The sequence below is a fragment of the Pinus tabuliformis genome, chromosome J (assembly GCF_031772625.1).
Source record: "Pinus tabuliformis cultivar Carrire ecotype Pingquan chromosome J, CPIR1, whole genome shotgun sequence".
Classification (NCBI taxonomy): Eukaryota; Viridiplantae; Streptophyta; class Pinopsida; order Pinales; family Pinaceae; genus Pinus; species Pinus tabuliformis.
Window position 1 is genome coordinate 346,916,644 of NC_142295.1, and position 24,010 is coordinate 346,940,653.

Sequence of the window (24,010 nt, forward strand, 5' to 3'; positions counted from 1 at the left end):
TTAGAGACCTGTTTCACTCGTCAGATGAGTCCACCGAGGCTGGGGCTTTCGCACTGGACCCCAGGATTTCGCTCCTCTTCATATCCTGTATGCTTTGCTCAATCCTGTTCAGTGCAAGATTGTTTTTGTACACTTGTATCTGGACTGCAGCAATTTCTCTATGAAGATCCTTCATGTTGGGCTCCATTGTTTGGGCCTCCTCCTGTACCTCTTGTTCCTTGTATAGTGTCATTGCTTGAGCTAATATGTTATTCATAACCCAGTATTGTTGGATTGTTTTCCGAAACAGCATGTGTCGGCCTCTGGTGTTCCTTGAACATTTCACCATAGCTTCCCATTCTTTTGTCTCTATGTCCTAATTGGTTATGTTCTCATTAAGTTCCCTCTCCCACTCTACAATTTAAGCTCTTACCTCTGGCGAATTGCCAACCATATACGCATTTATGAGGGTCTACATGTGCTCCTTCCCAGTCCTTCTGCCTCTTTTGTTAGGGCCTCTGCTGGAGGTTGCTTCCCCTCCCTTTGTTCTTTTCCCTACCTTCCTTGTTCCTTTGGTTCCTCTTTTACCTGCCTCTTTTCCATGTTTTTCCATATTGTCTTCGTTCCTGCGTTGTTTTGCTTTTCCCAAGCAACTCGCCAGTACCGGCTTGCTTGCTGGAGCATGATATAGGATCCGAACCTCCAGACGGTGCTGCACCCTGGTTTTTTTAATACCTAAAACATTAACAAAAGAAATTTCTTTATCAGTCAGAATTCGTTTACACAGAGTGGTCTTAATTTTCTCTGCCCCGGGCTTGTCCACTCGCTCCAAGCCTAGAGACTTGGGGTTGCCCTCCTTCTCCCCCGGTTTCCCCCCTACCTTCTCTGGGACTAACAAGCTTTGGCCTCCCGAATCCTCTCCTCTCTGTTTATTCCCTCCCCAGCAAACAGGAACATGCGGGTCTGCATTTACAGATCTGCAGGAGTCCCAAGTTTGGGTTTCCTTATCAGCATTCAGGGTCGCGTTTGAGGTTCCAGGACACTCTCCTATCAGGTGCCCTCACTCGAATTTTACCCCTGTTTATCCCATGAGGCCCACAATCGTCAGCCAATTTTGGGCTCAGATCGAACCAGGCTAACCACAGCCTTGCTGCATTGACCATGATGGTTCTGGGCTCCCTGCCTGTGATGATTCTTTCTTCCTTCCCATGCCTCAGGTACCACCTGGCCGGAGCGGCAAGCTTCCTACGCTCTCCATTATAGAATTCCCAATGGACATCCCAATGGTCCTCATTCCCTCGATTCCCATCTACCCAGAGATACACTATAGATTTCCCGAGCCCCCTCACTCCAGCAACATTCCAGGCATAGACTCTCCATTCAGCCAGGTTAGAATCCCAGGCAACCCATGTCTCGACTCATTCTGAGTCTTGACTTCCCTCAGCCCACTCCTTGAATTCCTCTGTATAATTCATTTCTGTGATGCAAGCAAGAAGGGAAACTGTAGTAACATACCAATGCTTTGCGACGAATCTCGTTATCCTCTCGACATCCTCCAGCCCGCTTCCACCACCTTCCGTCGCATGTTCTTTCTCATTCTCCCTTTGCATGCAACTACCTTCTCTCATATCTACCTTTTCCTCTTGTTGCTTTGTCCAGTTGCCCCACCTAACTTCCATATGGCCCCCCACATGCACTCTTCCTCTTCCCTTCACCCAATCTTTCATTCGATTTCCTTGGAATGAGTTCCCCCTGACCCTTCCATTACTTCACTCGTGTCGTCGGCTTCTCCTATCATGGGTTTCTTCCTGACACCATGCCACTTGTCATCATTGGTCTACCCACCCTCTCACTTAACCCCAAGCCTTCATCGCTCTCTTCCATCCTCGACCACACATGTACTAGCTCGGTACCCTCCTCTGCCTTGCCCTGTCCTGCGTGCTGCCCCACCTGTCGTCACGTCCTCCCACATCCCAATACCCCATCTATCATTGGACCCAGGTGGTTGGCTTCTGGTGCCTCTACCTCCCATCCCCTCTGGCCCACCTCGTTTTTCATCTCCCCTACCACACACTGATCGGGGGTTTTCTCCCTTCTCCTTGTCGTTTTCTAGAATCTCCTTTAGCCTTCTCATCCCTTCCATTTGTCTTAACTCTTCTCCCCTTGTATCCAGGTTTCTACCTGCCTACCCGCACCCCCAGTTGGCAAGATTATTCGCTGCCACATTACCCGTCCCGCGGACATGTGTCAGGATAATGTAGCCAATCTGTCGAATTAGCTTGCCAACCTCTTGAACAAGCCTTGCTTTCATCCAGCTTTGGTTGATTTTCTCCCATGACATTCCTTGCTGGAGTTTTTTCATCATGTCTATTGCCAGTTTCGAGTCTCCTTCCACCTCCAGCCTTTGAAACCTTTCCCTTCCTGCGATTTCCAATCCCCGCTTCAATGCTTGGAGCTCTACTTCATTGTTGTTCACTATGCCACAATCCATTGAAATCAAGTGAATCGTATTACCTTTGTCATCTCTGAACACTCCTCTAGTTCCTGCCGCCCCCGGATTCCCTTTCGCAGATCCATTGAAGTTGAGTTTAATGAAATCTTTATGAGGTCATGTGAAACTATTAGCAATCTCACAATGGGGGGGATGTTGTTTCCACACGGTGGGGCTCACCATGCTTGGCTTCAAGCTTATTCCCATCATTATTCGTTCTTCCTATGGATTTGTTTCCTAGTCCTCTACATACCATTTCTCGACAAGGATCGTTTCCCTTATGTTCTTGGAGAATCATTTTCCATTGTTCTAGTTCTGATCTTTTTTCTTCTTTGGAGATCCTTCTGTTTCTTTCCTTCTAGATTGCCCATAATATGAACCCTAATGATATTCTCAAGGCACGATCCAAAATGGGGTTTTGGTAAGGTTTCCTTCGCCAATTATCCATTGTTGTTTTCATATTAATTTGGTTCCTGTCATTGACTCCAAAGAGTTGTTCATGGTTTCTCCACAGGTTTTCATTGTATCTGCAGGCATTGGTCAGGTGTTCCATTGTTTCTGCTTGTTTGGCACAAATACTGCAGATTGAGGGTCCCTGTAGACATTTTTTCTGGAGTTGGTCCCAAGTAAGTTCTCGCCCATGTCGGAATATCCACATGACGAAAGCGATTTTCGACCATGACTTTTCTTGCCAGGTTTTGTCCCATATCTGTGTCCCTTGTTGCAGGTGGTGTGTTGCTTGCAGATGACATCCCTCTTTAATCGTAAACATCCCTTTGATTTTATATCCCTATCTTATAATGTTTTTCCCTTCCACTTTGCAATTTTCTGGGTTTCCATCTCTTTCTCATAAACCTCCCATTGGGTGGTTTCTGGAGCATCTGGCCAATCTTGTTTCTGCTTCTGTTTTCTCCAGTATTCTCCTAGCTCCAAGCTCCAAGCTCCAAAAAAATTTTACTGTCTGGTCTACAGGGTTATTGGTATATTGACATACTACTCCTAGCTTAGGTCTGTTGTTGATTTTTTCTCTCTGTTGCCACACCTCTTCCAAGAATTTTGCTTTGTCTCCTCCCCTTATTTCCCAGAAGCTATGGGTTCTCATTAGATCTCTATTTTCTGAGGCTAAGTTCCATATGGCCGAGCCCTTAATATTGTCCTGGACTCTCAGACTTCCTTCAATCGAGCTTGGCATTCCATATTTTCTCCCCCATATTTCCTTCCATAGATCAACTCCTCCCTGGATCCATCTCCACCAGAGCTTTGCCCTCATGACCTAATTGAGAATTTGGGAATGTCCGGGTCTCTAAGACCTAACCCACCATCTTTTAAGGGTTTGTTGATCCAATTCCACGATAGCAAGGCCCATTTTTTTATTTTATTTTTTTTGGGCCCTTGCCACAAGAACTTTTTGAAAATATCAATCATCCTTTGGAAAATTGTTTTAGGCATCGCTTGGCTAGATAATTGGTAAATCGGGATCGATTAGAGAACTTTTCTCACTAGTATTACATGACTCGGCATATTCAGTGATCTGAATGTCCAATTCTGCATTCTCCCTTAGATCTTTTCCAGCAAGGGCTTCCAGTTTTCTACTCTAGTTTGTTGATCACTTAGATGTATTCCTAGGTATTTTGAGGGGAGATTACGAATGCGGAATCCCATTATTCTTCCTAGAAAAGCTTGTGATGGGATTGTCGTTTTAAAGAAAAATATATAAGACTTTTCCTTATTTATCTCTGTCCTCGAGGTGCGTGTAAACTCTATTAGGATCTCCATCATCCCTCTGCTTCCCTGTCGGTTGCTTGTCCGTATATCATTATGCTGTCGACGAACTGTTGGTGAGTTAACGGTAAATCGTTCCCCCACATTCTGAGGCCTGTATATTGTTTCCTTTGTACTTTCTCTTTTACATACCTTCCTAGTCCTTCCGCAACTAGTATGAACAAGAATGGGGATATCAGGTCATCTTGCCTGAGCCCACGGGTTGCATTGAATGCCTTTGTGGGCATCCCATTGAGGAGGATTGAAAAAAATGGGGTCAATATAATCGACATTATCTAGCTTATCCATCTTGCATCAAAGCCAAAAGCCTTCAAAATTCCCTATAGGCACTTCCAGCTCAGGTGGTCATAGGGTTTTGATAAGTCTAATTTTACCAGCATCCCTTTGATTTTTTGGTCTTTAATGTGTATTGCCTCTTGTGTCGTCACAATACCATCCACTATTTGTCTCCCTTTAACAAAACCTGTATGTTCTTGAGAGATTAGACCAGGTAGGATAGGTTTGAGACGGTTCACCACGATTGTAGCCATGATTTCGTAGATTACATCACAGAGCGCTATAGGTCTTGAACCTTGCAGTTCTTCCGAGTGGTCCATTTTGGGAATGAGTGCCAAAAAGGTGGAATTCAGGGTTGGATGCATTCTTTTATTGTGTCGGGACTCCTCCACTACTTTCACAATATCATCCACCATGAATGACCACATAACCTGAAAGAATTCAGCTATGAGCCCGTTTGGGCCTGGTGCTTTGTTTCTTGCCAGGCCTTTCATGACTTCTTCTACGTCTAACTTAGAGATTTCGCTTAAAAGGGCCATGTTCTGGTCCCTACTTACCAGGTGGGGAATGTGCCGAGTGATTTTGTTTATATTCTCCTCCCTGTCTAGATTGGGTTCCATCAGTAGCCTTTGAAAATGTTGAACTAACAGGTTCTCCATGTCTTCCTTTTGAGTAAGTCGATTGCCTTGCTGATCGACTAGGGAGAATATCCTATTTTGCTTCTTGTGTTGGATCATGGCTTTATGAAAAAACCTAGAATTCCTTTCCCCTTCCTTTAACCATTGGATTCTTGATTTCTGCTTCCACAGTATTTCTTCTTGTTGTCTCCTTTCCTCTAATTTATTTATCAATTGTCCTTCCTCCACTAGAGAATCAATTATACCTTCATTGATGATATGATGTTGTACTTTCCTCATCTTAGCCTGGATCAATTCTTGCTCCTGTTGAATGTTGTTGAACTCTTCCTTGTTCCATTTTTTAATTTTACCCTTTAGATCTTTGAGACGAAGTTGGAAAGTATGCATTAGATTTCTACCTTCTTTCTCACTCCCGTTCCACCATTCCTTCATTTTCTCTATGAAGGTCGGTTCTCTTAGCCAGAAGGCTTCAAACCTAAAGGGTCTATTTGTATGTCCTTGTTTCATTTCCACTTCTAGTTTAATAGGCCAATGATCTGAACCTAGGCAAGGTAGGATAGATGCCTCATAGTAAACATCTTTGCTTATGAGATTTTCTGTTGCCAGGAATCTGTCAAGACGAGATGTTATTTTCCTGTTTCCTCCCCGTCTGTTGTTCCACGTATATTTACCATTAATTGTTGGGATATCCACCAGGTGCAGTTCTTCTTGGATATCCCTAAATTTCTCCATTTCTGGCTCCTCCCTTCGCATTCCTCCTTTTTCTCCTCCAACGATGTTATCAAGTTGAAGTCACCTACTAATAACCATAGCTTTTCCTCGTGCATTTGGTTTAAAATATTTATCCTCTGAAGGAAGTTTTCCTTTTCTATTGGGATGTGTGGCCCATAAACTGCAGAGAGCAAGAACCAATCTTTATTTCCTATGAGGAAGAACCTCCCTGTGAGGATATGTTGCGATACCCTCATACCTCGATTTCTTTTTACTTACGATTCCATCTAGTTTCCCTCCTGTGATCTTAGTTTCTTGAAGAAGCATTAATTTGGGTTTCTCTTTTCTCAGTCTTTCTGCTAAGTATCTCTGTTTTCTTCGGTTGTTTAGGCCTCTTATGTTCCAGGATGTTACTATCATTGGGTAACTTTATTTAATTGTTGGTATACCACTGATAGTGATACCACCCTGCCTGTGTTCACCAACATTTCTCCCATAATCTGTATGGATTCCTGTAGGTTTCTCCAACCCCTTTTCTTCCCCCCTTTTTCTTTGTTTTGATACTCATGGGGGTTTTCCTAGTGCGTCCCCAGTTGTTCTGTAATCTTGACCTGTCCCTGTCCTTGCTTGGCTTGATACTATTGGAAAGTCTCTTTGTACAATATTTTTTGGTCTTCCGTAATAAATCTTTCATCTAGGTGTCTCCATTCATTCAACAGTTTCTTCAGTACTTCTTCTTCCATGCTAAGTTCCTCTCCCTTACTTGGGTCGATTTCCATTGTGGTGGTTTCCATCTCAACCCGTTCTTCTTTGTCCTCTTTGTCTGCAAGATCTCCTTGGGCTTTCTACTTGGGTATTGGTTTGAATTGACTCAGGCTGCTGTCTTTTCCTTTATCCTGATAATCCATGGGTTGGATCTCGCTTTCTTCGTCTTCTTCCACCTGTAATGCTTCAAATCTGTTTTTACCACTCGACTGGGCTTGGTATTCTTTTCCTGGGTTATGGGGTTCCTTTGGTTGCCTCCTCTTGGTTTTAACTTCTTGGAACCCTTCCTTGTCGTCCTGGGGTTTCTTCTGTTGCTTGTCCTTATTCTCCATCTCCTCCATGTTCAGTGGGCATTCCTTAAATAAATGGCCATATTCATGGCACCTTCGACATCTGAACGAGATATGTTCATAATCTAAGGTCTGTTGCCAAACCTCTTCATGGTATTCTAGCTCCACAGATTCAGGTATGGGTTCAGCTATGTTCATATATACACAGATTCTCGCATAGGATGTATATCTGCCTCTTTTTGTCGTTTCTGTTATTTTGACGAATTTTCCTATCGTATTCCCAATACCCTCTAATATTTATGGGTCCCAAAATTCCATTGGGAGGCCAAACAATCTTACCCATACTGGGGCTGCTAGGAATTTCTCCTCGTTTGGGTCATAACATTCTTCCCAATATCTCATGAACAAACTAGCATTATAATGGAAATAAGGGCCATTTTCAAATACTCTTTCTTTATCTTGCAGGTTTGAGAATATTACCGTAAAGAAGCCTCTAGCTCCCATCTTGAGTTCGATATGGCCCTTAGGTTTCCATTTATGTTGTATCCACTTGATCAGGTCTTTCTCCGTCAGACACACTCCTATGAACTTGCAGATCAACACATGGTCCTTCATGAAGCTTTTGTATCTCTCCAGTTTGTTCATCGAAATGATGAATCTTAGTTTCTCTAGTGCACATGGCAGGCATTTTCCCCTGCTGCAAGCCTGCCACTGCGCCTTGAGGACAGGTCCTATCGTTTGGTTCGTCTCCTGTGCTTGCGGTTGGTTGCTTAGATTCTGGCGGGAGTCCCCTACCACAACGTCCCAGTAGGAGGGGATTTATCTCCCCCTTCCCTCCCAGTTTCCTCTGCCATCCTGACCTCGCGAGCGTCTCCCTGGTGTGCAGAGCTACTGTTACCGTTAGAGGTTTAAGGTCACGGCTCAGCTTAGTTCATATCGGTCACGAGTCTGCTCATAAAAGACATGCTTATTACAAGTTCTAACATGTTGGATATAAATGTGCTCAAAATAAAACTAACTAATTCATTTGCTATGAAGGATTTGGATGTTGTAAAGCAAAACATTGGTATGAGCATAATAAGAAATCAGAAAAATAAAAAATAAAAAAAATTAACATTGTCTCAAAATGAGTACATAAAAAAGGTGTTGGAAAATTGGAAATGAAAGATGCAAAACCAATTAGGACACCTTTTGCTAAACATTTCAAATTGATTAAGGATATGTGTCTCAAGACATAAGTGGAGATAGAAAACATGTTCAATGTTTTATATTCATCAGCAATGGGCAACTTAATGTCATGATGTGCACAAGGCCAAATATTGCACATGTAGTAGCAATTGTGATGAAGCATATGAACAATCTAAGTAACGAGCCTTGTAATGCAATAAAGTGGATTCTTAAGTATTTGAGAGGTCCGCTACTTAAGAATTATGCTTTGGAGGTTCAAACATTGTTTTGTAGAGATATATTGACTCAAATATGGTAGGTGATATAGACAAGACGAGCACCAGAGAGTATGTTTTTACTATAAGTGAAACAATAGTAAGTTGGATTTCAAAATTGCAAAGGGTTGTTGCACTTTCAATAACATAAGAAAATTATGTTGTTGATAAAAAGGCTAGTAAATAGATTATTTTGTTATAGAGTTTCATGGAGGAATTGGGAAAGACGCAAGAGAATATCATGTCATATAGTGATAGTGAGAATGCCATTCATATTGCAAATAACTCACTCTTTCATTTTGAAACTAAGCATATATAGTTTAGGTATTGTTCCATATAATTAATTTTGGAAGATTGACAGTTAAAGTTGGAAAAGATGCATACTAGCTAGAATCCTACAAACATGTTAACGCAGGTAGTAGCGAAGGAGAGATTGAGTTTTTGCTCAATTTCAGTTGGTCTTCAAGTATGATCATGAAGATGAGAAACTAGCCAGGTCCAAAGTTGAAGCATAGTCCAATGAGTGCAAAGTAGAAGTGAAGTTGTTGTAGAAAATATTAAGTGGGAGATTGCTCATTGTGGAGCCTAATTATCTTCCTAATTTATAGGTCTTTTTTTGTTTCTTTTGGACCCTAGTTCCTAATAGAGGGTGTGTGGGGCTTGCCCCCCTACTATTGTCGCAAGGGGGTCCATGGGGGTAGGGTACATCAAAGAAATTTTGAGGTCTAAAATAGGCATCCTAAGGAATATTATAAAATAATAGTGGAAATAATAAAATAATATTAGATTAAATCATCAAATTTTACAAAGAAAAAGAAAAAACTAATTTTTTAACTTATCGCTCTACATTTGTGCTCAAATTTCGAGCGAGAGCACTTGCTGAATGTATAATTTATTTCCTCATCCAAGGAGTACCCATGTTGTATATTTTCGATGGACCCTGCTACACATAAAGTGAGAAATACATAAAAAAAAAAAAAAAAAAAAAAAAACATTATTGCAATCACGTTTTTCATGTAGCATGGTCCATTGAAATAATGCAACATGGATACTCATTGGATATGAAGAATTAAATTATGCATCTAATAAGTGCTCCTGCTCGAAATTTGAGTAAAACCATAAGAAGATAGGTTGAAAATACGAGTTGAAAAGTTTATATATATATATATATATATATATATATATATATATATTTTACTCCAAAAATGGTAAATCATCCCCCATGGTTGACATCATCATCTTGAATCCTATTGGTTCTTATAAAGTTAATTTTTGTTGTACATTTTTTTTTATGCCTATTTTAGGCCTCAAAATTTCTCTAATGGCAACAACTCTTGAGAGCCCCCCTAGCAGTGGTTCAAGGACAATGCCCTTGAAGATATTGTAATTTTATGGACAATTTGGACCATTCATCATTAGGTCTGGATCTCAAGGTAAATGTTACGTTAAGTTTATTAACCTAAAGGGAAACCCTCTTTTTATGAGGGAATTTTATTGTGGCTATGTATTGTTGAGATAACATTGTAGGTGAGAGAAAGTAAATTGTGAGAGAGAGAAGAGGTTGCAATAGATGTGTTGCAAATTGTAATCTCTTTTATTTTTCTAGAAAAAATAAAAGGACTCGAAAAGTATTATCTTGAAGATGAATCTTGTTATAGACTTGAAACGTCAATTCAAAAATGACTACTATGTGATTTATTCTAAACCCTATAACTCAAAGTAAGAACTAGTTATTTCTCTATGGATGTAACCCAAATCAAACAAACCACATATATTAGTGTTTGCTTTGTATTGTTTCATTCTATGTTTTATTTTTACATTCATTTTGATTTTATTCCTAACATGATGGACTAAACCCCACATAAGGCAACTAGTCTACACCTCATGGGTTGTTTGTGTATGTGTGTGTTATTTTACAATATACATTTATGAATATTTTGTGATAATGGGGGTGTTATCTAAGAGGAGAAATATGATAATTATTATATAAATAAATGGAGACTTATTATTGATTTGTTTATCTCTATTGTCATTTCAATCAAAAATTCATAGAATAGAATTTTTTAGCCCCTTGGCACCAAAATAGCTAACAATAAAAAATGGATGGCAAGAGCCAAGGGCATTGTGATGCACAAGCTCTATGGTCTAGAAGCATTGTAATTTGTACATATAAACTCTTCTTACACCTCATTGAATAAGTGGATTATTAGTGATTGATGAATACATTAAACCAAATGCCCATGTCGCCTTATAATACTAAAGGAACATTGCATCTACCATTTCCACAATGCATGTATTGTTACCTAATCTTAATGTATAATAGTCAATGGCCAATATCAAAATTCAAACTATTTTGGACATATTTCTTTGTTGATGTAACATTTATCCATATAAAAAACCAAACTAGAGTTTGTTGAACTAAAATTTTCATTACTAGCAATGGTATATAAATCAAATGCTCAATATAACCCATTTCCAAAAATATGATAATATAGTTTTGGCAATAAAAATCACAAATGCGCACTACTCAAATTCAAGATTTTGGATCAATTATAAATTAGCATTCAAGATATGTTCTACATGAACAATTATATGACCACACTTCTAAACTAGACTGAACTTAAATATTCACATGGAATCTACTAATTAGAGGACTTATTCACTCTTTCAAAGATTATCTAAAGCCAATGTAAAGTTTAAAACAACTTAGATAGTCAATCTATTGCAATTGCAAATTTGTGACAACTGCTACAAGGAATCCATATCAATAATCGATTAACCTAATTGGTTACCTTTCCAATCATAAGGGTTGTGGTGATACCTCCCATGTCATCATTATGTTTTGCATGGTGTTCTTTAATCCAAGCTACCAAGTTCATATTTGTGTCATGCCATTATATATTCAAGGGAAGTATCCAAAGTCAACCATCTATTATCTCATTTTACCTCTTGTGCTAGCCATCCATGTGTTAGTTGTCCATAAGACTTAATCAACTATCATCTTCACAAAGCCCTCCTTCCATAGATCTCTTCTCATCAACACAAACTCATTATCTAGGAATGGGTTTATCATCTTCACAATATCAATTTTGTGTCAAATGATGGGGGATACATTAAAGCCATCCTTCTATAGATCTCTTCTCATCCACACAAACTCAAACTCATTATCTAGGAATGGGTCTAGAGACTAGTTAATCTCCAATTAGTACCTTAGAAGTTGCAATCATCAATGATTATCTTCCTTGTGGTTGACAATCTATTCACATTATTAGCCCTTATTTAAGGAATGATTATCTTCCTTGTGGTTGACAATCTATTCACATTATTAACCCTTATTTAAGGAATTATACGGGTTTTCAACATCAGCACATCTATTAGCATTCACTATAATGTACCAAACCATTTTCCTCAATGGTGATTTCCCTCACATCTATTAACATGATCTATCAGCATTCACTGTAATGTACCAAACCATTTTCCTCAATGGTGGTTTCCCTCACATCTATTAACATGATCTATCAATGCAAGATAATCAAATAATCCCTTGCGTGCTTAACAACAACTCACTTATTTTCATGATTCAACCACATCCCACACTTTAATATGCAAGACACCACTCTAATCATCTTGCATTGAGAACTAATGGTGAATACCTTAGTGATAACTACATTTGTGGGCTTTCAAACCTTAGCATTAATAGATTGTAATTACATTATAGCAAATAGATTCGTTCACTTGCCCCATCACAAAACTTCTCAATATCCATATTTCGTTTTTAATTTATAATATGCTGTGGCCAGAACTATGCCAACCACAATAAAATGCAGAAATTCCATGGCCTACAAATATACCAATATCGTTGTTCACAAGGATTAATGTTATATTACAGCAAAAAACACAAGCATTCTGCTTACACAAAGCCATTAATCAACTTGATAATGATACAAATCTAACAACAGTTTGGTAGATTGCAGAGAAATCATCCAGTTGGTTTTGACTGTAATTCAACTCTAATAAATACATCAACCCATTTCTACTTCTTGATGCCAATTCTAATTAATATTAACTTATAATTACAGTTTAGTCAATTCAAATATCAGAATAGTTTGCAATTAGAAATGTAAACGCCCGATCTCATTTCTTGGCCTTCTTTGCAATAGGGGCCGCCTTCTTCGGCTTCAGAGAAGCTGCCCTCTTAACAACTTTGGAAGGGGCAAGCTTCTTGGGCTTCGGAGAAGCCACCTTCTTTACAGCCTTGGCAGGAGCAACCCTCTTGGCAGGAACTGCATTCTCCACGGGCGTTGCTGCCTTCTCTACCTTCTTAGGGGTCGCTGCAGGCTTCGGCTTGGAGACTTTAGAAGCCTTGGCTGCTTTGGCGAGGGTTTTGGAGGGCTTCAAACCCTTCTTGGGCCTAGGGGTTGCCATGGGCTTAGCTGCGAGCTTCTTGACCGGGGCTTTAGCCTTTACAGGCTTGGCCGCCTTCGGCTTCACAGGCTTCCTCAGTTCCTCCGAAAGCTTGAAGGAGTTCTTGACCTTGGTGAGCTTGCCAGATTTAGCCAGATTTCTCAGCTGAACTGCTAGCAGCTTCTTGAAATTGGCAGGCAGTTGGGACTGGTACTTGCTGCCAATATAGGCTGCTATGGCATACTGGCTAGACCCGGTTCTCTCCTTCAAAGAAGTAATCGCCTCCGTGCTCATCTGCCAAAAAAAAAAGGGAAATTTGTTGAAATATTAATTTCCCCTGCTGCGTACTGTTTCCAGAAAACCAGTATGCTTCCCAGCACAAATTAAAACAGCAGACACCTGGACAGCAGTTTTGCCAAAGCAATTTTCCCTGGAGCAGATAGAGCCGTGCGATATGGATGGGCAGCTGTCCGATTGAATGTACAGGGCCTGCAGCAATGAATTTGACGTGAAGTTGAATCTTCATTGAAAACCAGATTTATGAGTCAAGCGATAAATGAAATTTAATGCGGTTGAGAGAGTTGGTAAAAATGGTAAACAACAGGTTTTATTGCAAACATGGGGAATGTACTGCAACATCCAGAAATCTCAGGAATTAGATTTATTTGTCTTCTGCTCCATACCTTGTTTTAATTTTCCAGTCTTCTCATAATAACTTTAAGTAGTTTTTTTTTGGTGTGCTGTTTTAATGTAATGAGCAGCAGCATAGAAGGAGAGCAGCAGGAGAGTTAATCTCTCAGCAATACAGCGCAGCAGCGCTCGAATGTAATTTCTGTGTTTTTTGAAAGAATGTGCAGCAGCACGAGCTCAGATGAATGAAGCCCTCTTGCACAACGGTGCAGGGACTGTAAATGAAATGTAAGAGAGAAGCGCAGCAGCGCTTGAATGTGATTGTGTGCTGCAGAGAAGAGTAGAAGCAGCAACGAAGGCACATCAGTGCAGAAAAGTAGGCACAGCAGTGTGTAAGTTTTTTGAGGAACAGAGACAGAGCTCTCTTTGTAATGCACAGCAGTGCAGAAGTTTTTTTTGTACGCAGCAGCGTGTTACAGCAGCGTTCTGAGCTGAACCAGAGTGTTTTGTAAATGCACAGGAGTGCAGTCACAGCAATGCAAAGTGCAGACACAACAGTGAAAAACAGCGTGTTGATTTTTCAGAGGAGACAGAGTATTTTGTTTTCTGTAATGTACAGCAGTGCAGACACAGTAATGTATTTTCTGTTTACAGCATGAAGTTTTTTTTATGTTTTTGAACTCTTTTTAAAAGTAGCCTTGTAGAAATCCCTCTATGTGAGGAAGGCGAATTTGTATCAGTTGGTTTACTGTTTATGAATACAAGTTAATTTTTCCTGTTGCTGTTACACCGTAACCAAAAAAAATACTTGACGTCAAACATTTACGTTGCTGCAACACCACGAGCAGCGTTGTTGAAACACCAGTTACAGCAACTGAAAAAAAACTGTGTTGCTGAAACACCAGTTACAGCAACTAAAAAAACTGTGTTGCTGAAACACCATTTCCAGCAAGCGATTTTCTGGGTTTTCTGTGTTAAAACAGAGTATAAAAACAGAGCATTTTTTTTGTCTGTCTATTATGGAATTTTCATAAATTCCCAACATGGTATCAGAGCTAGTCCAGGCTCTTTGAAGTGTCAAAGAAGCTGAAGGAAGGGTTTATTGCGGTAGCAGCTTCACCAGCAGAGTGAAGACTCAGCCAAGAAAGGATCCAGGTATTTCTCAGATTAATTTTCTGTGTTGTTGTTGAAGAAACAGTCAGTGATTTTAAAAACACAGTCAGGGATTTTAAAAATAGTTAAGAATGGAAAAATCAAAGAAGAAAGTGTCCAAATCCCCTAAGGTTGTATCTCCCTCCTCTATTAAAATAGAAGACAATCTACTTGAAAACATTCTATTTGAAGTTCCAAAGTTTGATGGAAACTTTGATGTATGGGAAATAAAGATGAGGGCTTTCCTAATGTTTGAAGGGATTGAAGTCTGGGAGTCAGTGATTGATGACAACAAGATGGATAAAGAATCCATGGAGTATGATGCACAAGCAACAAAGACTATCTTGGATGGTCTCCTTGATTCAGTGAAGAAGAATCTAGGAAAATATTCATCAGCAAAGGATATTTGGGACAGACTGCATGACCTTCATGCAAAGGGAGCACTGACCATGACAATGAGTCAAGAAGAACCCATCATAGAAGCTGAGAATGAAAAGCTTGACCTCATTAAGCTTCAAGTAAAAGAAAGGGATGAAGAGCTTGCCAAGCTTAAGAAGGAACTTGATGAAAGCAAGAGGAAACATCATGAAGAAGTCATATCCATGAAAAATCAGCTGAATGAAGCAAGGAAGCAGGCAAAAGGAGCTGAAAAGAAAATGGAGAGCAGTCAAGCAGAAATCTCCAAAATGAAGTCTGATATTATCTCCCTTAAAATAGTAGCAGCTGAAGCTACTCGTAGCAAGGAAGAAACTGAGGGACAACTAGCAAAGAAAAATAATAAATGTGAAAAGTTAGAAGAAGAGATTGTCCTCCTCGGGAAGAAGGTTGAAGGGATGAACAAGATCATGAAGAGCTCTCAAGCCTTGGATGATATGCTCAGCTATCACAGATCTCCATATGATAAATCAGGACTTGGGTATGTAGGTGAACCCTCAAACAAGTATGAGGATGCCTTAAGCAAAGGAGATGTGAAGAAGCCAGAAAGAGATGGTGATGCTCCTAGTTCCAGCAAAGGCAAGGAGAAAAATGAAGGCTGCAATAGAAGAAATCCTGCTCCAAGCATAAAACCAGCTCCAAGAAGAAATGTAGTTGATGTCAAAGAGGCAAAAGGCAATGGTTATCATCAAAGGATCTCAAGGCAGCAAGGCTTCAGAAGTACATCAAGGAAACCTCCATCTCCCAGGTACCAAAGTTCATTTTTTGGTTATTGTTATGCTTGTTCAAACTTTGGTCATATGGCAAAAGATTGTAGAGCATTTCATGGAGATAGATGTTGTGGTCCCCGACAATCTCCAAGAAATAATTTCACAAGAAGAAATCATGAATTCTTATTCATGAACAATGTTGAATGTTTCAAGTGTCATAACATTGGGCATATGGCACGAGATTGTAACTTGACATGGGCTCTTACACAAGCTAGACCCATGCAAAAGAAGAAAGTTAAACAAGTATGGAGAAGGAAGGAAATACAGTCAGAAAGTCTCTTGAGCTCTCCAGCCGATCTAAGTTTCTTTTGAGAAGATTCTGCTGAAAGAAGATAAAGCATACACTAAAGGGGAGCTTGTAATTTTGTTGCTGAACTGTCTTAACAGTCACTCTTTGATGAAGACCTTTTCATAAGGGAAAGATATGAAGTTAAATCTGCCATAGAAGCAGAGAAGAAAAGTATGCAAAGCAAGAAGACCCTCACAGCAGTGGGAAGACAGAACATAAAACAGCAGTTTGGAAATTTTTGTTATGGAGCACATGCATTGAAATGCATAGCAATGGAAGGTAGTTTCCTTCTATGTAATGTGAGAGAACATACTCACAGCAGAGTGAGTACAATACACAGCAGTAAAGAAATGTAATGTTTTTCTTCATATGCAATGCAGCATGCAAAGGAATGCATAAAGAAAAACAGGGATAGCAGATTTTTAATGCACACTGGATGTATAAGAATGTGTGTGGCAGCAGAAAGCCAAAGGAATTGCACAGTAGTGCATTGTGTAAAAAAAAAAAAAACAAAAAAAAAAAAAAAAAAAAAAAGAATGAAGACTAAGATTGTGTGAAGCAAGGGTGTAAAAAGAAAAGGCAGCACCCCGTGTTAATTTTTTTTGTTGTGTGGAGAACGCAGCGGAAGCGTGATGGCAAGAAGGAGAAGCACAGTAGTGCGAAGAAAATGAAACCAGAACTAAGAGAGAATGAAGAAATGTGTTTTTACACAGCAATGCAAATAAGAAAATGCAGCAGCATGGAATTTTTGTTGAAGAAATGAAAGGTAATGGCACAGCAGCAGTGCGAGTGTAATCAATGAAGGGGAGCACGCAGTGCGTATTTTTGTTGTTAAATGTGAAAGGAATGCGCAGCAGCGCAAGAGCAATTTGAGAAGTTATTTTATGCACAACAGTGCAGTGATAGAGAGAGTGCTGAAACAACAGTGCTGAAACAGCAGTGCTGAAACAGCAGTGCTAAGATAGAGTTGCTGAGATAAAGTTTTGTAATGGAATATGCAGCAGCATAAATGTATTGAAAATTTTACACATAGCAGTGTAATGTTTTTCAGGAGAAGACAGAGTCTGTAATGAATAGCAGTGTAGAGCATATTGCAGCCTAAGCACTATTGTGAAGAGCAATGCGAATGAAGATATTTTCACACACAGCAGTGTAAAATATCAGGCAGACACAATAGTGTCAATTTGGACAGATTGAAGTGCCTCTGAAGCAGGCATGTTGGAATCCCTCTGTTAAGAGGTAGATGTTATTTGTGTGGAACAAAAGCATTCCTTGGTGAATCCCTCTATCAAGAGGAAGATGCTTTTTAGCATACACATGGTAAATCCCTCTATCAAGAGGATGATGCTTTTCAGCATAGTCACATGTGAATCCCTCTCTCAAGAGGAAGGTTCTCTTCAACACATTGTTATGGTGAATCCCTCTGTCATGAGGAAGGTGCTCTTAAGCACAGTCTCAGGTAAACCCCTCTATTAAGAGGAGGACAATTTTAATTGGTTGTGGAACTGCATCAGAAGCAGTTGGTGAATTCCTCTATGAGAGGAAGTGTTTGGGTACGACAGAATGCCCAGCAGTTGAAATTAAAGGGGAGTGTTGAAATATTAATTTCCCCTGCTGCGTACTGTTTCCAGAAAACCAGTACGCTTCCCAGCACAAATTAAAACAGCAGACACCTGGACAGCAGTTTTGCCAAAGCAATTTTCCCTGGAGCAGATAGAGCCGTGCGATATGGATGGGCAGCTGTCCGATTGAATGTACAGGGCCTGCAGCAATGAATTTGACGTGAAGTTGAATCTTCATTGACAACCAGATTTATGAGTCAAGCGATAAATGAAATTTAATGCGGTTGAGAGAGTTGGTAAAAATGGTAAACAACAGGTTTTATTGCAAACATGGGGAATGTACCGCAACATCCAGAAATCTCAGGAATTAGATTTATTTGTCTGCTGCTCCATACCTTGTTTTAATTTCCAGTCTTCTCATAATAACTTTAAGTAGTTTTTTTTTGGTGTGCTGTTTTAATGTAATGAGCAGCAGCATAGAAGGAGAGCAACAGGATAGTTAATCTCTCAGCAATACAGCGCAGCAGCGCTCGAATGTAATTTCTGTGTTTTTTGAAAGAATGTGCAGCAGCACGAGCTCAGATGAATGAAGCCCTCTTGCACAGCGGTGCAGGGACTATAAATGAAATGTAAGAGAGAAGCGCAGCAGCGCTTGAATGTGATTGTGTGCTGCAGAGAAGAGTAGAAGCAGCAACGAAGGCACATCAGTGCAGAAAAGTAGGCACAACAGTGTGTAAGTTTTTTGAGGAACAGAGACAGAGCTCTCTTTGTAATGCACAGCAGTGCAGAAGTTTTTTTTGTACGCAGCAGCGTGTTACAACAGCGTGTTACAGCAGCGTTCTGAGCTGAACCAGAGTGTTTTGTAAATGCACAGGAGTGCAGTCACAGCAATGCAAAGTGCAGACACAGCAGTGAAAAACAGCGTGTTGATTTTTCAGAGGAGACAGAGTATTTTGTTTTCTGTAATGTACAGCAGTGCAGACACAGTAATGTATTTTCTGTTTACAGCATGAAGTTTTTTTTATGTTTTTGAACTGTCTTTAAAGTAGCCTTGTAGAAATCCCTCTATGTGAGGAAGGCGAACTTGTATCAGTTGGTTTACTGTTTATGAATACAAGTTAATTTTTCCTGTTGCTGTTACACCGTAACCAAAAAAAATACTTGACGTCAAACATTTACGTTGCTGCAACACCACGAGCAGCGTTGCTGAAACACCAGTTACAGCAACTGAAAAAAAACTGTGTTGCTGAAACACCAGTTACAGCAACTAAAAAAACTGTGTTGATGAAACACCATTTCCAGCAAGTGATTTTCTGGGTTTTCTGTGTTAAAACAGAGTATAAAAACAGAGCATTTTTTTGTCTGTCTATTATGGAATTTTCATAAATTCCCAACATGGTATCAGAGCTAGTCCAGGCTCTTTGAAGTGTCAAAGAAGCTGAAGGAAGGGTTTATTGCGGTAGCAGCTTCACCAGTAGAGTGAAGACTCAGCCAAGAAAGGATCCAGGTATTTCTGAGATTAATTTTCTGTTTTGTTGTTGAAGAAACAGTCAGTGATTTTAAAAACACAGTCAGGGATTTTAAAAATAGTTAAGAATGGCAAAATCAAAGAAGAAAGTGTCCAAATCCCCTAAGGTTGTATCTCCCTCCTCTATTAAAATAGAAGACAATCTACTTGAAAACATTCTATTTGAAGTTCCAAAGTTTGATGGAAACTTTTATGTATGGGAAATAAAGATGAGGGCTTTCCTAATGTTTGAAGGGATTGAAGTCTGGGAGTTAGTGATTGATGACAACAAGATGGATAAAGAATCCATGGAGTATGATGCACAAGCAACAAAGACTATCTTGGATGGTCTCCTTGATTCAGTGAAGAAGAATCTAGGAAAATATTCATCAGCAAAGGATATTTGGGACAGACTGCATGACCTGCATGCAAAGGGAGCACTGACCATGACAATGAGTCAAGAAGAACCCATCATAGAAGCTGAGAATGAAAAGCTTGACCTCATTAAGCTTCAAGTAAAAGAAAGGGATGAAGAGCTTGCCAAGCTTAAGAAGGAACTTGATGAAAGCAAGAGGAAACATCATGAAGAAGTCATATCCATGACAAATCAGCTGAATGAAACAAGGAAGCAGGCAAAAGGAGCTGAAAAGAAAATGGAGAGCAGTCAAGCAGAAATCTCCAAAATGAAGTCTGATATTATCTCCCTTAAAATAGTAGCAGCTGAAGCTACTCGTAGCAAGGAAGAAACTGAGGGACAACTAGCAAAGAAAAATAATAAATGTGAAAAGTTAGAAGAAGAGATTGTCCTCCTCGGGAAGAAGGTTGAAGGGATGAACAAGATCATGAAGAGCTCTCAAGCCTTGGATGATATGCTCAACTATCACAGATCTCCATATGATAAATCAGGACTTGGGTATGTAGGTGAACCCTCAAACAAGTATGAGGATGCCTTAAGCAAAGGAGATGTGAAGAAGCCAGAAAGAGATGGTGATGCTCCTAGTTCCAGCAAAGGCAAGGAGAAAAATGAAGGCTGCAATAGAAGAAATCCTGCTCCAAGCATAAAACCAGCTCCAAGAAGAAATGTAGCTGATGTCAAAGAGGCAAAAGGCAATGGTTATCATCAAAGGATCTCAAGGCAGCAAGGCTTCAGAAGTACATCAAGGAAACCTCCATCTCCCAGGTACCAAAGTTCATTTTTTGGTTATTGTTATGCTTGTTCAAACTTTGGTCATATGGCAAAAGACTGTAGAGCATTTCATGGAGATAGATGTTGTGGTCCCTGACAATCTTCAAGAAATAATTTCACAAGAAGAAATCATGAATTCTTATTCATGAACAATGTTGAATGTTTCAAGTGTCATAACATTGGGCATATGGCACGAGATTGTAACTTGACATGGGCTCTTACACAAGCTAGACCCATGCAAAAGAAGAAAGTTAAACAAGTATGGAGAAGGAAGGAAATACAGTCAGAAAGTCTCTTGAGCTCTCCAGCCGATCTAAGTTTCTTTTGAGAAGATTCTGCTGAAAGAAGATAAAGCATACACTAAAGGGGAGCTTGTAATTTTGTTGCTGAACTGTCTTAACAGTCACTCTTTGATGAAGACCTTTTCATAAGGGAAAGATATGAAGTTAAATCTGCCATAGAAGCAGAGAAGAGAAGTATGCAAAGCAAGAAGACCCTCACAGCAGTGGGAAGACAGAACATAAAACAACAGTTTGGAAATTTTTGTTATGGAGCACATGCATTGAAATGCATAGCAATGGAAGGTAGCTTCCTTCTATGTAATGTGAGAGAACATACTCACAGCAGAATGAGTACAATACACAGCAGTAAAGAAATGTAATGTTTTTCTTCATATGCAATGTAGCATGCAAAGGAATGCATAAAGAAAAACAGGGACAGCAGATTTTTAATGCACACTGGATGTATAAGAATGTGTGTGGCAGCAGAAAGCCAAAGGAATTGCACAGTAGTGCATTGTGTAAAAAAAAAAAAAAAAAAAAAAAAAAAAAGAATGAAGACTAAGATTGTGTGAAGCAAGGGTGTAAAAAGAAAAGGCAGCACCCCGTGTTAATTTTTTTTTGTTGTGTGGAGAACGCAGCGGAAGCGTGATGGCAAGAAGGAGAAGCACAGTAGTGCGAAGAAAATGAAACCAGAACTAAGAGAGAATGAAGAAATGTGTTTTTACACAGCAATGCAAATAAGAAAATGCAGCAGCATGGAATTTTTGTTGAAGAAATGAAAGGTAATGGCACACCAGCAGTGCGAGTGTAATCAATGAAGGGGAGCACGCAGTGCGTATTTTTGTTGTTAAATGTGAAAGGAATGCGCAACAGCGCAAGAGCAATTTGAGAAGTTATTTTATGCACAACAGTGCAGTGATAGAGAGAGTGCTGAAACAACAGTGCTGAAACAGCAGTGCTGAAACAGAGTGCTGAAACAACAGTGCTGAGATAGAGTTGCTGAGATAAAGTTTTGTAATGGAATATGCAGCAGCATAAATGTATTGAAAATTTTACACATAGCAGTGTAATGTTTTTCAGGAGAAGACAGAGTCTGTAATGAATAGCAGTGTAGAGCATATTGCAGCCTAAGCACTATTGTGAAGAGCAATGCGAATGAAGATATTTTCACACACAGCAGTGTAAAATATCAGGCAGACACAGTAGTGTCAATTTGGACAGATTGAAGTGCCTCTGAAGCAGGCATGTTGGAATCCCTCTGTTAAGAGGTAGATGTTATTTGTGTGGAACAAAAGCGTTCCTTGGTGAATCCCTCTATCAAGAGGAAGATGCTTTTTAGCATACACATGGTAAATCCCTCTATCAAGAGGATGATGCTTTTCAGCATAGTCACAGGTGAATCCCTCTCTCAAGAGGAAGGTGCTCTTCAGCACATTGTTATGGTGAATCCCTCTGTCATGAGGAAGGTGCTCTTAAGCACAGTCTCAGGTAAACCCCTCTATTAAGAGGAAGACAATTTTAATTGGTTGTGGAACTGCATCAGAAGCAGTTGGTGAATTCCTCTATGAGAGGAAGTGTTTGGGTACGACAGAATGCCCAGCAGTTGAAATTAAATGGGAGTGTTGAAATATTAATTTCCCCTGCTGCGTACTGTTTCCAGAAAACCAGTACGCTTCCCAGCACAAATTAAAACAGCAGACACCTGGACAGCAGTTTTGCCAAAGCAATTTTCCCTGGAGCAGATAGAGTCGTGCGATATGGATGGGCAGCTGTTCGATTGAATGTACAGGGCCTGCAGCAATGAATTTGACGTGAAGTTGAATCTTCATTGACAACCAGATTTATGAGTCAAGCGATAAATGAAATTTAATGCGGTTGAGAGAGTTGGTAAAAATGGTAAACAACAAGTTTTATTGCAAACATGGGGAATGTACCGCAACATCCAGAAATCTCAGGAATTAGATTTATTTGTCTGCTGCTCCATACCTTGTTTTAATTTCCAGTCTTCTCATAATAATTTTAAGTAGTTTTTTTTTGGTGTGCTGTTTTAATGTAATGAGCAGCAGCATAGAAGGAGAGCAGCAGGAGTGTTAATCTCTCAGCAATACAGCGCAGCAGCGCTCGAATGTAATTTCTGTGTTTTTTGAAAGAATGTGCAGCAGAACGAGCTCAGATGAATGAAGCCCTCTTGCACAGCGGTGCAGGGACTGTAAATGAAATGTAAGAGAGAAGTGCAGCAGCGCTTGAATGTGATTGTGTGCTGCAGAGAAGAGTAGAAGCAGCAACGAAGGCACATCAGTGCAGAAAAGTAGACACAGCAGTGTGTAAGTTTTTTGAGGAACAGAGACAGAGCTCTCTTTGTAATGCACAGCAGTGCAGAAGTTTTTTTTGTACGCAGCAGCGTGTTACAGCAGCGTTCTGAGCTGAACCAGAGTGTTTTGTAAATGCACAGGAGTGCAGTCACAGCAATGCAAAGTGCAGACACAGCAGTGAAAAACAGCGTGTTGATTTTTCAGAGGAGACAGAGTATTTTGTTTTCTGTAATGTACAGCAGTGCAGACACAGTAATGTATTTTCTGTTTACAGCATGAAGTTTTTTTTATGTTTTTGAACTGTCTTTAAAGTAGCCTTGTAGAAATCCCTCTATGTGAGGAAGGCAAATTTGTATCAGTTGGTTTACTGTTTATGAATACAAGTTAATTTTTCCTGTTGCTGTTACACCGTAACCAAAAAAAATACTTGACGTCAAACATTTACGTTGCTGCAACACCACGAGCAGCGTTGCTGAAACACCAGTTACAGCAACTGAAAAAAAACTGTGTTGCTGAAACACCAGTTACAGCAACTAAAAAAACTGTGTTGCTGAAACACCATTTCCAGCAAGCGATTTTCTGGGTTTTCTGTGTTAAAATAGAGTATAAAAACAGAGCATTTTTTTTGTCTGTCTATTATGGAATTTTCATAAATTCCCAACAAAATTGAGATCCCTGCGTTCAAAATCTAACGTGGGAAAAACATTTCAGAGGCCAAGAATTGAAACCTGAAAATATGTGGGATGAGAAGGTAGCGGTTTCGATCCCTTGGAAGTCGTCGGCTTCTTTTCTTTGACAGCATTGCTGACTACAGGCTTTGCAGTTGTCTGAGCTGAAGCCATTGTTAATACCATCAAATTGCTGAATAACTACAATAAAAATGATACCAAGAAACAAGAAAACAAGATCTTCATAGACAAATCGAAAGTAGAAACACAAATCGAGAGACAAAACCGTTCGAACTTCAGATGATAAAAAATGGATTGTTATTGCTGGTCATAAATAGAGGGGAAGGCGTGGGTTACTGGAGATGCTCACCGCCCCTGGGCGGGCGGCACGTCTACGGCTCATTTTTCCGCCATGCAGTTCATCCGACGGTCGTGAGTCA

At 39.9% G+C, this 24,010-nt stretch overlaps 1 protein-coding gene across 1 annotated transcript; it reads right to left on the reverse strand.

Moving 5' to 3' along the window:
* Positions 1-12,404: 12,404 nt before the first annotated feature.
* LOC149227167 (uncharacterized) lies at positions 12,405-23,869 on the reverse strand. Its single transcript, XM_089375442.1, has 2 exons — positions 23,631-23,869; positions 12,405-13,072 (listed from the first exon to the last, which is right to left on the reverse strand). Exons 1-2 carry the CDS (start codon positions 23,754-23,756, stop codon positions 12,509-12,511), a joined length of 690 nt encoding a protein of 229 aa, XP_089231568.1. The 5' UTR covers positions 23,757-23,869; the 3' UTR covers positions 12,405-12,508.
* Between the last annotated feature and the right edge of the window lie 141 nt (positions 23,870-24,010).

Bases quoted from the DNA above. Each gene is read 5' to 3' on its own strand.
- LOC149227167 (XM_089375442.1), bottom strand. From the start codon at position 23,756: ATGGTATTAACAATGGCTTCAGCTCAGACAACTGCAAAGCCTGTAGTC. The intron at 13,073-23,630 runs GTTTCAATTCTT...TTTTTTTGGCAG, and splicing joins CTCATCCCACATATTTTCAG to ATGAGCACGGAGGCGATTAC.